The sequence below is a fragment of the Chiloscyllium plagiosum genome, unplaced genomic scaffold (genome assembly GCF_037043375.1).
Source record: "Chiloscyllium plagiosum isolate Xiang-an unplaced genomic scaffold, Cpla_swu_hap1 HiC_scaffold_8, whole genome shotgun sequence".
NCBI lineage: Eukaryota > Metazoa > Chordata > Chondrichthyes > Orectolobiformes > Hemiscylliidae > Chiloscyllium > Chiloscyllium plagiosum.
This window is the reverse complement of record NW_028270146.1, coordinates 52,846,207-52,861,967: the sequence shown is the minus strand read 5'-3', so window position 1 is coordinate 52,861,967 and position 15,761 is coordinate 52,846,207. Positions and strand designations below refer to the sequence as shown.

The window sequence follows — 15,761 nt, the reverse complement described above, 5'->3', positions numbered from 1 at the left end:
TTCAATTGTTTCTATTCTCCTTCCAAGTGGGCTACCCAAAACTCTTATCTAGAACCATCCTCATGGTAGATGTGATTTGTATCAAATTATTTTTTTCAAGTATGTATGTGAGATATAATTACATACATTATAAGGTGCTGACAAATCTAGTGCATAGTGGTCATATCACAGTTTCCTTCTCTCCCCATATTGAACAAGGAATTTATTAATAAAAAGCTAAGTGCCACTAAAAATAATGAAAAAGACAATGTAAATCATACCAAGTGGTAGATACAAAATTATGATCTCAAATTAGCGAGTTTTGTGAAGATTTGTAGCTCAGGTCGAGTGTCTGGATGTAGGTTTGCTTGTGGAACAGGAAGGATTCTTTTCAGATGTTTCGTCACCATGTTAGGTAACATAATCAGTGAGCCTCCGGATGAAGCACTGGTGGTATAGCCTGTTTTCTATTTACGTGTTTGGGTTTCCCAAAGAAAATCCAAACACATAAATAGAAAGCAGGCTACACCACTAGTGCTTCAACTGGAGGCTCACTGAAGATGTTACCCAGTATGGTGATGAAACATCTGAAAACGAACCTTCTAGTTCAGCGAGCAAACCTACATCCATGTGATCTCAAATGTTTTTGAGATCTCAGTTGGGTAGATCCTCAGTCAGTTACGTACTTCTGGGAAAGGGCAATGATAAATACGTTAGTATAAGATTGGACGATGGTGAGAAAATATTATCAAGTTTTAGAAATAGCCTTTTACCAACATTTCTCAAAAAAAATACATAGAAGTGGGAAAAGAAATAATTATTATAATGTGTGGACTTTTCTAATTTCCAGATGAGCAGGTTCTGTACAGATATGGATTAGGGTATAATTATAGATTGTCACTCATTACCTAACAAATCTTATCTTGAATTGCAACTTGTACTTCTGAGGTGTAAGAAGGATTGTGTGACTTCATCTGAGAACCATATTCCCTGTGTTCACCCGTTAAAATCTTCCCAAGCAATTTAAATTGAAATATTATACATCTGTCTTAGTTTTCATTATACACCATATTTGAGTCCATTTTTCAAAATATTTAAATTGTTTTTATTTAATATATGTTAATATTGTGATGGTATGCATGCTTCCATCAATATAAAGCATGCTTCCATCAATATAAAGTTTTCTGTTAACCTCCGTCACTATAATGTGGAATGCTATAAATCACTTTTTAGGGGACACATAGCACACCTGGATGAAGACTTTGAAAACGAACCGTAAGTGCCCTTGTAGATTGTTAAATTTGAATAAATTATAATGAATTACAATGTTAATATTTCTATAGAATCATAAAATGTTTTCAGTTGCAAATGCAATGAACCAATTCGAATGATCTATTTGTGGGATGGCAAATTTGAAGGCTTCATGGTAGGATTTGCATTAATTTTACAGATATTAAATAAGACTAAATCTTTTTTCATAACCAGCCTATGAGCATCGTAGAAAATCTTAAATCAGCTTGTTTCAGCAATTTACTGAAGCTCAATTTAGTTAAGCTATTATTGATGTCAGCTTACCTTCTGTAGAATGGGCAATGAAGAATTGTAGAAAATAATTTCAGATGCTTTTGTGTAAGTATACAGACTAAACCATGAAGAGAACCAGAGTCACCATTAGAGTGGTGCTGGAAAAGCACAGCAGGCCAGGCAGCATCGGAGGAGCAGGATCAGGAGTTTCCTGATGAAAGGATTTTGCCCAAAACGTCGATTTTCCTGCTCCTCCGATGCTGGCTGACCTGCTTTTCCAGCACCACTCTAATCTTGACTCTGATCTCCAGCATCTGCAGTTCTCACTTTCTGTGAAACCTTCAAAACCTTCTAAACCTGTTACTCTCCCATCCAAAAGAACACTGACGGCAGGCACATGGGAACGCCACCACCTGCATGTTCCCTGTAAATCATACGTCATTGCTTGAAAATATCTTGCTGTGCTTTCACTGTCACTGAGGGGAAAAAAAGCTTGAAACTCAGATGTTAAAAGCCACGTGGCCATAATATATAGTCTCGTGGAGTCAAGGAGCTATTTTGCCACTTCCTCTGAAAGTTGTTTAAGGATGGATAAAAGCCTTGCCTGTCATCCTCAAACAAATAAATAAAAGTGGGACTAATTTTGTCTTTGACTTACAGCTTTAGGAGAAAGAGAAGTATAAATGTTCGTATTTCTATTAGATGTTATCTCTGAAATGAATTTGCCTGAAGATTGGGGAACTGAGCTTTTGCTGGTTTTGTATTTCTAATGTGTGAAATCTTAACATATTTCTATCTTCATGTTATATCTACATTGCATCCCTTTTGAACTTTGTTTAACTATTTGTATTTTTCTATAAGGTCAACACTTAAAAGAGTAGTTCCACCTCCCCTTCCACCAAAGGTGAGTACTTATGCAATTGTCTCTCTTTTTCTCCCTCCCCAAAAAAACAGAACTGATGTATGTAATCCCTACTAGGGGAATTTTAAAAATCAAATTTCATTGTTAAATTGTGTCTTTTTAACTTAAATTGGTCAAAATACTACACTATACCAACTTTACATGGTTGGAGTTAAAATAAAATATCGGGCTGTTAGGCTTGCAATTAAATAGGTTAAATGATACATTTAGCTTAAGGGCCTTCACTGTTACTGAAGTATATCACCTGCAGCAAAACTTATGATGAATTACTAGTTATGCACAAATCATCAGAATGAAAAAGTTTCTGAATCATTGTAGAAATTTGATTGTATGGTTTCTGCATGAACCCCTAAAACTTCATTGTTAGCTCACGAGCCATATGTAGTGGATTGAAACCAGGATTCTTATTTGAGTTAGATAATTATGCAGTCTTTGAAATATTACAATGAACTGTGAGAAGTGCAAATGCAAGTTTTTCTTGGCTTCACAAAACAGGAAACTACTTTTGGCAGATGTGCATTTCTTTTCTTTTCTCTCTTGTCACCCTCTGCACCTCAACCCAGAGTATTCATCATCCTAAAATGAAAGGAGCTCTCTGTCACAGCAACTCTTGAGAGTCTAATGGAAGATGAGTTTTAAGTTGAGGTGTGATTTTTAGACGTGGATGAAAACAGATGCTAGAAATTAAATGTCAGAGTTGGGGGAGCTAGTTCAGGAGAAGGTGGGATATAGAGCAGACATTTTCCTACAAAGGAAAAGGGTGAGGCACTCTTACATTAAAAATGTCCCTGTTCATTTAGGACCATACAGGATAAGTAAGTTAAATCAAAAAGGAATGTTTAAGTTGAGAGGACTATTGAAAGCACAGTGGTGAAATTAAAGAGATCAGGAATGCAGAGTAAAGGCATACCAGCTTTTTCTTTGTTAGAAAGACATTTAATGTGTTTTAAATTTGAATGATTCCTTTAAGATTTCACTGTCTTTGTTACAGTGCAATAACTGTTAGCAATTTATACCTCCCTCTACCTAATTAAGCAATTAAAGACAATTGGTTTTAAAGATATCTTAAAGTTTAACCTTCGCCATTCACACGTACAAACATTATAGAGACTTGATTAGGTTTAATTGCCTGTAGTTGTAGTTCCAAGGGTTTATTTTTCAATAATCTTCAAGCTTGTTGAAAAGATTTGGGCAGAACTGTCAACTTTTCGAGCATAAAACAGACAGAATGGAATTGGCTGCCTATTATATACTGCATCAAGTTTCCTTTTTCACTGATTTTCAATTTGTATCCCATTTGATATGCCAGTTTTATGCCCATGCAGAAATTGAAAGCTCTGCCTGTTAATTCAAATTAAATTACTTTTCTTAACATTCTTGATCAACTGTTGTCAAAATTGCCTTATTCCTGTTGGAAATACATTGGAGTAAGAAAATGAACTTAAAGGTTCCTAATTCATATTATTGAAACCAGTTTCTCCTGTTTCAGCCACGGGTACAGAGTGCTTCTGATCTTCCAGATGAAGAGAGATCACAAACAGTCAAGAGGCAACCTTGCACAGAAAATGGGCCATCATCTGTGCCAAGAAGACAGAGTACTCCAACATCACTGTATCAATCGGAGATTCTTGAAACATCCCTTCCCAGTAGCATTAGTAGCCCTGGATTACTTGATATCCGAGCTAATGACTTAGGTAATGAAATTAAATATTGAGTGGTGGCTCACTGTACTGTTAACATAATGTATCTCTCTATCCTTCATCACCAAAGCTGTACAGACTAGGTTAAATATTTCTTGTTGTTCCCTGTTCCAGACATGGAACTTAACTTACCTGATTATGCTGTTCTTGCTGATGGTATTTTGGTGGCATTGAATCTATATATCATTTGGATAAGCAGATTCTTAGGATGTGTCCCCTGTGTGGACTTAAGAATCTATTGCTATGTGGCAAATCTTGCGATGCTAGTTTTCCTATATTGATATGCAACATATCCCTGAAGAAGCAATGTGAGGGTAAACCACAAATATGTAGGCCTGTGAATACGTTAAATAAAGTAAATACAGGGAACAGTGCATTGTAATTAGACTATTGATGTCTCTCCCATTCAAATGTCAATCTCTAATAAAATTGAAAGTCTGTTAAGGATTTTGCAATAGCTAGGACCTAATAACTCTCTTATCCAACAGACCCCAGCATGATTGATTTCTACTTGATATGTCAAAGAGGAAATATTTGCACATGCACATTGCTCTTTGTAGGAATAACTAGTACAACTTAGATGCCTTGAAGTTAAGAATAAACTAACACTTCTGCATTAGAATAGCTATGAAAACTATCTAATTTATTGAAGTGCACACAGTAGGAATATCAAAATTAGTTTTGAATTATAATATCTCATAACAACAGGTCTGACAGATTTAAGTTCCAAAATTTACTTTTCAATCATTGTGACATCAAATTTCCCATGCTGTGGTGAGATTGTCCAATAATACAACTTCTTTGGAATGCAAGACTGTAATGGTGGGTCATGTCCTTGGTCAACCCATCCACCTCGCATAATCTAAATGAGGCACCACCACCCTTCTTCTCTCTCCCGCCCCCCCCCCCCCCATGAAAATGTTTGTCTCGAATATAGTGTTAAGTATTTTACAATGAAAATATAAATGTTGGCATTTGTATAGGAGTGAGCAAAAGAATCATCCCTTTTGAAAAGCATTTTTATAGATTACTCTCAGCCAATACCTCTAAGGTTGACCAGTTACACTTAACAGAAAACGATGCATCATATTGAGAAGTCATACTTAACATTGACTAATCAAAAATTAATTTTTAAAAAACTGAAGAACTGTGGATGCTGGAAATAGAAACACATTAGACACTGCTGGAAAAAACTCAACAGGTCTGGCAGCATCAGTGAAGAGAAAGCAGAGTTAACAGTTTTGGTCTAGTGACCCTTTTTCAGAACAGATAGAGAACTGATAGCTAGGAAAAGATTGGTATATATGCTGAAAATGGGGTGGGGGTAGGAGTAACAATGGGTAGAGATGGGGCCCAGAAAGCTAGAGACAAACATTTGGGCAGAAAATGAGAAGGTAAATGGACATAGGAGAAGTGCTCAGGCCCTAACGTTTATTGGACTCTATATTGAGTCCTGAAGGCTGCAGTATCCCCAATGAGATGGAAAATGAGATGCTGTTCTTGCAGGTTGTGGTGAGCTTCACTGGAGCACCAAGGCAAGCCTGAGACAGAAATATTGACCAGGGATCATGGTGGTTTTTGAAATTGCAGGCACTGGGAAGCTCAGTGGTCTCACAGTCTGTGTTTCGTCTTCCCAGTGTAGAGTAGCAAATATGGTAGACTAAACTGAATGATGTGCAGATAAATCAGTGCTTCACCTGGACAGTGTGTCCAGATCATTGGATGGTGAGGAGGGAGGAATGTGTAAACGGGCAGGTGTTGCACCTTCTGTGAATGCGTGGGAAGGTGCTCTGGGAATGTGGAAGGTGTTGGGAGTGGACCAAGGTGTCCCAGAGAGAATGGTCCCTTCGGAAGGCTGACTAGAGAGGAGAGGAATGTGTGTTTGGTGGTGGCATCCTGCTGGAGGTGGTGGAAATGATGGCCAATGATCCTTTTGGATGTGGATGCTTGTGGGATGGTAAATGAGGACCGGAGAGCCTCTATTGTTGTGGGAGAGGAGAGGGCAGTGAGAGCTGAAGTGTGGGGAGATGGTTCAGGACACAGCTGAGGGGCCTATCAACCACAGTGATGGGGAATCCTTGGTTGAGGAAGAAGCTGGACACTTTGGACTCCCCTTTTGTAGAAGCTGGCATCATCAGAAGAAATGCAACAGCGACTGAGAAACTAGGAGAATGGAACAGAGTCTTTACAGTAAGCAAGATGTGAAGATGTATCATCAAGATAACTGTGGAAACTGGTTGGTTTGTAGTGGATGTTGGTGGCCAGCCTGTCCTCAGAAAGGAGGACTCAGATTGACCAAGTGGAGGTGAGAGAAGAGTAGAAATTGGAAGCAAAATGGATAAGCTTTTCCAGTCCTGGATGTCATCCGTGTACCAGAGAAAAAGTTCTGGGTGGGGGCCCATGTAGGACTGGAACAAGGAATGTCCCACATACCCCACAAAGAGACACGCATAACTGGGGTCAATGCAGGTATCCATAGCCACACCTTTCATTTGAAGAAAGTGAGAGGTGTTAAAAGTTGTTCAAAGTGAAGGTGAGTCTGGCCAGTTGTCAGATGGGGGGGACAGTTCATGGCTTTTTTTCCCAGGAAAAAATATTTTGTCTCATAAGAAATGAAGTTAAGTCCTGTCAAATTCAGAACTCGTCCCGGAGTTTTGCGGGATACAAATGAAATTTAAATTAATTTTTGATTCTTTAATTACAGGCAGTTGGTTACATTGCAGATACCAGCTAATGATCTGTTCACACATTATCCAACAATGCTTAAACAAAAAACTTTTTCTCCCCCCAACCTTCAAGCCCATAGCATTAACACTAGAAAATCACTGAATAAGAATTGGAAAAGATGCTGAGGAGACTAAGTTTTTCATGCTTTAACGTCTGAATTTTCAGGACTTGCCATTGGTTGCCTTTTGGGCACCTTCAAGTTAGCACAGATAATATTTTCAGAAGTTTGCAATTTTCTGTGTAGCAATGGTTTTTAATTTACTGGAATTGTCATCTGTCACAAATAACCCACTTTAAAATAGACTAAAGCAGTTTCTTATTTTAAACACTTACATTCTCTGCATCACTGAATTTCTTTTGAATATATTTAGAAGTGGTATCACTTTAAAATATAAATTTTCTAATTTTTAGACACACCACTTTGCCTGTCTCACCAGAAAAATGAATTTTGATTAAAACGCCTTAACAAAGAGATCGTTTTTGCTAATACATGCATATGGTTTAACATTTCTAAGCTGTTGTTAATTTTCTATTGTCATGATTGTGTAGAGATATTAATGACTATACAAGAATTGCTTATGTAGGTGATGAAGGAGTGTTATGTAGTGGCAGCATTTTGCTTTCATGTGTGGAGCTGGTTATGCATAAATTTACTTTTCATTTGTCTTTAGAATGGTTGTTTTGCATATTTTCAGGTGTTGTTGGGGGCCTTTCAAGCTTACCTAGTGAAACTTCTGAGCATCCTCCAGCACTACCTCGAAGAAAAGAAAAGAGAGAATTTCCCGTATGTCATTTGTAATTTTCAAATCATTTGATTGTATTTCTTGAATTGTTACTAAGATTTGGACCTGGAATTTTGCTCCTCAGATAGGGTCTCAGAGCTGGGATGTTCCTCATTCTGCAAATCTAACCTTGGAAAAGTTAGAAATCTCTCAACACCAGGTTATAGTCCAGCAGGTTTATTTGGAAGTACTAGCTTTCAGAGCGTTGCTATCCAAATAAACCTGTTGGACTATAATCCGGTGTTATGATTTTTAACTTTGTCCAACCAGTCCAACACTGACACCTCCTCATCATGGAAAAGGTGACATGCAGTCAAACTGAGTGGCCCTGGAATGGGTGTGGAGCGTGTAAGTTACTGGGGTGGGTTGTGCAGAAGAGCTGCCTTTGCACTGGCACTGTTTGGTTATTTTTGTTTCAAATGATTTAAAGCTGAAAACAGCCCTGCAGTCCCCTCTCTCACTTTTATATTCCATCCATGCCAACCTATACTACCCCTTTCCCCTTACCCATTCCACACCAACTTACCTGCTGTTTACCAATGGACGATCTCGGGAGCTATTCTGGCATAAAATAAAGTTGTGCTTATTTTTGTTTTTAAGGAAACTCTTAATGACTTACAAAAAAAAAGTATCCAGCACATCAAAATCCCTTGAACTAATCTCTTAAATTGCATACATTCACTTCAGTACATCATTCCTTCCCTTGTGAAAGCAACATTTCTATTCTGTAACCACCTGAAATTGTTAATCAAGCTATTCATTTAACAAATACCACACTTTGATCAATCATGCAATACGAGTTCTCTAATAGCTTGCAGGCTTATATCAATGTATTTTTACAAACTCTGTTTTATTTTAACCTTAAAGCTCAACAGAGCTAAATTTCATGATGACTTGCGTGACATTCCAATGAGTTTATGTACTTTTATGTGCAGTCTTGCTGACATTTAACTTTCCTTAAGGGCACCTGACCTCCCCAAGAGATATCCTAGGACTGTATCAGTGAGATGCAGACTTGCATATTCAAGGTTTTATGTGTACACTCAGGTTTGAGGCAGCTAACTTGCCAAATCTAATAAGTGAGGAAACTGCCTCCAGGAGACAAGGCTGTACAATTTTAGGTACTCCTCTGTTCTACCGCAAAATTGCCTATTACCCTAAATAGCATAGAGGTTAGTTTCAGTACCAAGGCTTCAGGTTTGGGTCTTCCCAGCATTTTTGCAAGAGCCTTTCTTACTGAAAATTCACATTAGAAATGTATCTTAGGTTCCACAGATGATTTTTTGTTTATGGATGTTTTCTTTTTCTAAAAAAAGTCGTTATGAATTTCAAGCTAGTTGAAACATAGTATCATGTAGATAAGATTTCTATATCTTACATATAAAGTTGTATTAAATTAATTTTACTCTGGATCAGATTGAAATGGGCACCAGAGTGTACATATTACCTTTTGTTGTTGTATTTTCCCTCGCCTGACAAACTGGGGGTTAGATGACCTTGAATCTCTATTTAACTTTTCATACATTAAATGGCAGCTTTTATGGATAACAGGTGTTGGAGCCAAGTGATTATTGTGTGCAATGTTTGTCATGATGCTACTAAATTATATACTTTACTGAAATGACTGAATTTAACTTCTTAATGATGTTCAAAATTGACATTTTTTTAGAAGCCAACAATCAATGGCCTTCCTCCGACTCCAAAGGTCCATGTAAGTCAATTTCTTAATGTGTAATTCTCTTAATACTCTGAAGTGTGACAACTTGAGGATAAATTAATACTTTATTGGAGTTATTAAGCTAGTTATATAAATTGATGAATAATAATATTGCCGATATTCTATGTGATAATGTATGTTGATGTAAAACCCCTCTTTATTTGTATGTATGTAACAATAGCTGAAAATGTGTTGCTGGAAAAGCGCAGCAGGAAAAGCAGCAACACATTTTCAGCTCTGATCTCCAGCATCTGCAGCCCTCACTTTCTCCTGTATGTAACAATAGTCAAGTACTTCATTGGGTATTGCAATATCTAACAAACATTCTGCAAAGTAAAGTGTTTTCATCAAAGATAGGCCCTAACTTTTATTAATGTTCATTTTTCTTTTCCTGTGCATTCATATAACCTCTTTGACTCGGTTTACCCCTTAATACTAAAAAAAAGTGTTACTTTTGCTGTGGTCCAAGGACACTACAGTTTGAGTTGTAATTGTGCAAACTCATTTTGTAAGAAAAGGACCCTTGCACTCATTGGTTTAGCTGGATTTCAAGCTAGGAACTACAATGAATTGACTGTGTGCTACCATACTTCACCATTTAATTTCTTCCAGTTGTCTCCACTTCTGTCTGGAAGGAGGATTCAAGTGAATACATGCACCTTCCACTATCTCACACAATGACAACTTTTCACAAATGAACAAAAAATCTTTATAACTGTAGGCTGAATAGGAACCACCTGAACTCTATATAAACATCTTTGTCATCCCACATGAAAAGAGGTACCTGACAACAAGCAGTAATAATACCTGTTTGAGTTCACCCATAACAATGGCAAGACAAGGATGCAATTTTTTTTCTAAGGTCTAGTACATCTTGTTTTTCTTTGCTCCCACTCTTTAACATTACCATCCTTGATGATAGCAGTTACTTGAATTTAAATTCTGAGTTTGAATTTGTGCCAGATGATACAAATGACCATCACTAATAACTATAGTTATTTGCTAGTACAGAACTTGAGTATTGCTGAAGAAAGATAAATTTTGTTGAAGCTTTCATTTGCACTCGGCAGGACAGTTCACAAAAATGCCAAAGCGGTAGGGAAAACAACATGTGAGAAAATAGTGCTGATCATTTGGCAAGTGGACTGTGGTTGATGGGCGCATTGCCATGAAGATAAAATGTCTTCTCACACCACCTCTGTACCATTAAAGTATCATCAATGCAGTATGAGATGGGCCCTCCACATCAGTTGGGAGGACAGACATACTAATATAATCCTTGAAAGCCAATAGAACCAGTGTAGAGGCCTCGATCATCCAGAATCAACTTTGCTGGGCTAGCCATATGCTTTGGGTGTCTGAGTTCTGACTGCCAAAGCAAATCATTTTTGCCCAGCTCAAGGAAGGCATTTAAATGAAAGAAAGACAAAAAAAAAAGTTTCCAAAAACACCCTCAAGGCTTATCTCAAGAAATGTAACGTGGATGTCAACGCATGGGAGACACTCATTCTAAAGAAACTGACTTGGAGGAACCTCCTGTATGAAGATAGGCAAATCTTTGAGAACATCAGTCAGCAAGACCAAATACAGAAAATTAAACTGGAGAAAGGAGTGCCAGCAATCTTGAAGCCAAGGATCAATTCCACCCCCTGGAAACATCTGACTAGTGTGGTCGGAGATGTAGCTTGACGATCAGGCTTATCAACCACGCAAGGACCCACAAAATCCATGACCACAGAATTTCCAAGGTGAACAATTGTGCTTCATTAAGTGATTTCTGCAGCAGCCCATGGAGAGTGCACCAGTTAATGATAACTGTTAACTACCACAATTTTAAACGAGGCAGATTGACTGGTCAATGCATTGCCCCAAAGAATTGAACCAGAGAATAGCTATCACCTATTTTATTGAGTTGAAGCGGTATAATGTGTCTATATTTTCTTTTACAGCAACTAATATTTTAAGTACTCTCAATCTAGAACCCACCTTAAATGCTGAACAACACTTCTGTCCCATAGGTTATTTTTCAAATAGGGACAAGTTGATTCTCAAATGTTTTCTTGGAAAGTGTTCGGTTGTTTTCCAAAACTAACAACTAAATTTTTGAATGTTAAAACTTTCCTATAGATGGGTGCCTGCTTTACAAAAGTATTTGATGGATGTCCTTTGAAGATCAGTTGTGCTACATCTTGGATACACCCTGACACAAAGGGTAATGCTACTTAAACAAAAATTGCTTTTAACTGAAACTATTTACAAAAAAAGTTATGCAGTATTTCTTCTAATGAAATATTAACTTTGGCTTTGTTTTTCTTTTAAATTAGACCAATATTTAATCTTTGGAACTGAAGACGGTATTTATACGTTAAATCTGAATGAGCTGCATGAAGCTTCAATGGAACAAGTAAGCATTTTGAACAGAAATTATATCTTTCTTGGAATTACAGCATTGTCAGAAGTATAACACTGAATTCTAGGATTCTGTTTTGACAAGTGGAGTAACAACTGTGCAAATCTTTTCTTCAAATTTATTTGAATGACTTTCACTTAACTTTTTAATATTTCTAATGGATGTTTAAATCAAATATATTTTCCCAGCTTTTTCCTAGGCGATGTACCTGGCTGTACATTATCAATAATATTCTAATGTCTTTATCAGGTATGTATCCATTTAGTCAAGTCTTAATATGTTGAACTTTGCTTTTGTAAATTTACTTCATTTTATTGCAGGTCAATAGGTGTAATAGCCATATTCTAGTTTTCATGGGAACATGGACAAATTGAAAATTGATTTTAATTGCTGCGATGAATTTTGAGTTTGAATCTTTCTATGTTGCAATATAATAGAATTTTAAAATTACAATATAGCTGATGTTGCTCTGACATTAGAAGTGAAAAACAGCAGGAGTGAATTTTGCAAAAGAGAAAGTTTAGATACACTCGAGAACCATATGCAGTAATTTGTGAAATAGAAATGTAAATAAGGTATGACAGTACTGAACAAAGTACAATTGTTACTCTAAGATGAGGATGAACTGGGCATTCAAGAAACCAAATAGAGGGATAACCTAATGAAAGGAAACAGACTGTTTTAGTATTAAAGAAATCCAGCAGTGTAAAGCATCTAGCTAGTTCTAAAAAAAAATACATTTGGAAAATTCATATTTGAATCTATAGATTTAGTATGCATAAATCTTTGGATGCCTTCAGGGAGGTCTGACTTACTTCTGGCCTTATTCCTGTAATTTCTTTTGTGTTCTAGTTTCAGCCCAATTGTTTTTTCGTTGGTGGCTGTAAAGTAGCTCCTTATGGACTGTTTGCAGTTCTCAAGTACCGGGGGGAATTTTATATGTTGAAGTAATCTAAATTACTCAGTAGTGTGGTTACTGTGGAGAAGTGATGGCTAACTAGTAATATTACTAGATTATTAATCCAGAAACCAGATAATGTTCTGGAGACCTGGTTTCGAATCCCACCATAATGGAATTTGAATTTAGTAAAAAAAGTATGAAATTAAGAGTCTAACAGTAAACATGAAACTTCTATCAATGGTCAGAAAAATCCATCCAGTTCATTAGTGTTCTTTTAGGGAACGTAACTGCCATTCCATCCTGGACTAACCTACATGTAACTATATATAACTCAGTGCAACTCTTGTCTGCCTTCTGGGTAACTAGGGATTCTAAATTGCTCTCTGGCAGAAGAGTAGTGAGTGCTAATACGCTTGGTATAACAACTAACACTTACATTCTTTATAGCTAGTTCATGGCAGCAATAAATGTTTACTCCCTGGAGTAATTGAGGGGAAAATAACTGAGCTGATGGCTATCCATTGATGTCTTTTGGAAAGTGTGCATGTTTAAGCTTGTATAGAATCAAAATTCATCAAGGGTGGTCATTTAATTCAGATGTTGAAAGTCTATTTCTCCCTTTGAACCGTACTCCCGAGATGAAGTACACTGTTTAAACACAAAGAATAAGGATCGTTATTGAAAATAAATTATTGATAATTTTGCAACAAATCCTGGACTCCTAATGTGAATCATTCATGTCAAAACTTCATTTTCTGCCCTGAGTCACTGGACAGAAGTCAGAACTATTGTTTCTTCCACCTGTTTTCAAAAGCAAACCACTGCTGCTCTTAAAGTCAACTCTGAAGTCCATGTATTCTTTCTACTGCTTTAGCAGGTGATGTTAGTTAATTCCACATATTCCATGGATCAAACCTACAACATCTTAATTAGTTACCAATTGAGAATACTAATAAGCTTGCCTTTTGAAGACTGCCTAATTATCAGTCCTTGAATAAGACTCATAAATAAGTACATTATTGATGTAGAACCATGGGCAACTATAGTTTGGATGAATTAGAATAAATTATAATATGGTTCCAATCAATATTTGACAGTTTTTTTTCAGGTGCATCATATAAATATGCTTTAATGTATATACTATGGTATTCTAATGTGAAATATCCTTTTGAATTTTGTCTTTTGTAGATGTTTGTCATAGAGTCATAGAAATGTACAGCGTAGAAACAGATCATTTGGTTCAACTTGTCCATGCCAACCAGACATTCCAACTAATCTGGTCGCATTTGCCAGTACTTGGCCTGTTTCCCTCTAAACCCTTCCTATTCAAATACCAATCCAGACGCCTTTTAAAAACGTCCACCACTTCCTCTGACAGCTCATTCCATACACGTACCACGCTCTGTGAGAAAGTTGCCCTTTAGGTCCCTTTTATATCTTTCCCCTGTCACCCTAAAACTATACCCTCTAGTTCTGGGCTCCCCCACCCCACGAAAAGACTTTTGTGTATTTATCCTATCCATGCCCCTCATGATTTTATAAGTTTATAAGGTCACCCCTCATATTAAATAGTATAGGATGATGAAAGTTTTAACTTGATAATTTTAGAAAATGAACAGTTTATATTGTCTTTACGATCAATTAAAATGTGCTTTGTCATTTGCACTGAAATTAGATTTTAAACTGAAATAACCATTGAACTGTCCTCTCCTATTCTTTACTGTTCATAATAGATGCTTTTTAAATTCCTGAAAAATTAATCAACCCTCTTGTGTTCTCCTTTTCCCATAATCACTTCGTTTCATGTCCAAATTGACCTGGTCACTGCGAGCAGAAGGTAAGCACAATTTAAATATTTTCACCCTTGGTTTATATAGTATGTTTGTTTTGACCAGAGGTTCTAACACTTTTATGGGTGGCTTTAATCTTCCTGTGGATTAGGGTTGTCAGATTGGCAGAGGAAGCCTGAGGAAGAATTTGGAGTGTATTTAATGAGCTGAATGACTGACCTGTTTCTCCTCCTAGACCTTATGGTCTTAGACATCTAAGTAGAATGTTGAAGTGCAAGTTTATGACTTTGTGCTCTTCCCAAAGGAGATCCATTTTTGCAAAGTACCAAACCTAGATCTCAAAAATAATTTCTTAGAGGATATGCTCATATCCTCCCACCCAGGTAAATCAACAACCTCACTGAATTCCTTTTGGCTTTGTTTATATCTTTCACTCCCCTGGATTAGGTTTCAGTAAAATTTGATTCCTTCTACAAGGCTGGGTTTAAAAATGCCATTACAGTTCTCTACCATTTATGTATGTTAATTGCCTGCAGGGTTTTATAACCATCTATTTTTGTTGTGAAAAGCTTAACACAATGTCTTTTTCCAGAGTTAGTGCCTCTTAAACTCTTTAAAATTTACATCCTGAAATGGCTTGATTTAAGTTAAGCTACCGTCAGTGTGTTTAGTTATTACATGCCTATTATATTGCTGAACTTTATTCTAATGGATATTAGCCCTATTCCTCCTATCTGAAAATTTTTAGCAGCTAATAGTTTCATTCTAAAAGATTTAACTTGTGAATTGCAGATACAGTTCTTTAATTATCATTTCCTTTGCACATGCCAGTTTTCTAGTATTAATAAGATTATCTTCAAGGTTTCCTTACTATGCAGTGGTGAGATCAATCTCGTGGGATGCTCTTCACAGTTGGTGTGGAATTGTTGGGCCAAATAGCCTGTTTCCACACTGTAGGGATTCTATGTTTGGTTTGCAGTTTGTTTGAATATTTTTTTTTATTTGTTTGAGGTATTGGGTTTGTTCATAATGCCAACATTTTTCACTTGGCCTTTTTATCCTGGAGTGAACTTTCACCTTGAATAACTAAGCAGTGTAGTGAAGGTACTCCATAACATTGGAGTAGATATGGAGTTTCAGGTTTCTGATTCAACAACAATAAAGGAATAATATATTTCCATGTCAGAATAGCATGAGCATTGGAGGGGATCTTCACAATAGTGATGGTCCCACAAATTCATTGCCCTTCCCTGTCTTAAGTATTATGGCTAACAAGTTTAGTTGATGTTGTTACAGAGCTTTGGCAAGC

At 36.7% G+C, this 15,761-nt stretch overlaps 1 protein-coding gene across 1 annotated transcript in view; it reads left to right on the top strand.

Moving 5' to 3' along the window:
- map4k5 (mitogen-activated protein kinase kinase kinase kinase 5) overlaps positions 1 to 15,761 on the top strand; it is a 192,339-nt gene that overhangs the window by 151,708 nt on the left and 24,870 nt on the right. The window contains exons 16-24 of the mRNA XM_043697612.2: positions 1,213 to 1,254; positions 2,365 to 2,407; positions 3,915 to 4,119; positions 7,548 to 7,636; positions 9,304 to 9,345; positions 11,479 to 11,563; positions 11,676 to 11,755; positions 11,950 to 12,010; positions 14,497 to 14,499. Of these exons, the coding sequence (XP_043553547.1) occupies positions 1,213 to 1,254; positions 2,365 to 2,407; positions 3,915 to 4,119; positions 7,548 to 7,636; positions 9,304 to 9,345; positions 11,479 to 11,563; positions 11,676 to 11,755; positions 11,950 to 12,010; positions 14,497 to 14,499 (650 nt within the window). The remainder of the gene's footprint in view (positions 1 to 1,212; positions 1,255 to 2,364; positions 2,408 to 3,914; positions 4,120 to 7,547; positions 7,637 to 9,303; positions 9,346 to 11,478; positions 11,564 to 11,675; positions 11,756 to 11,949; positions 12,011 to 14,496; positions 14,500 to 15,761) is intronic.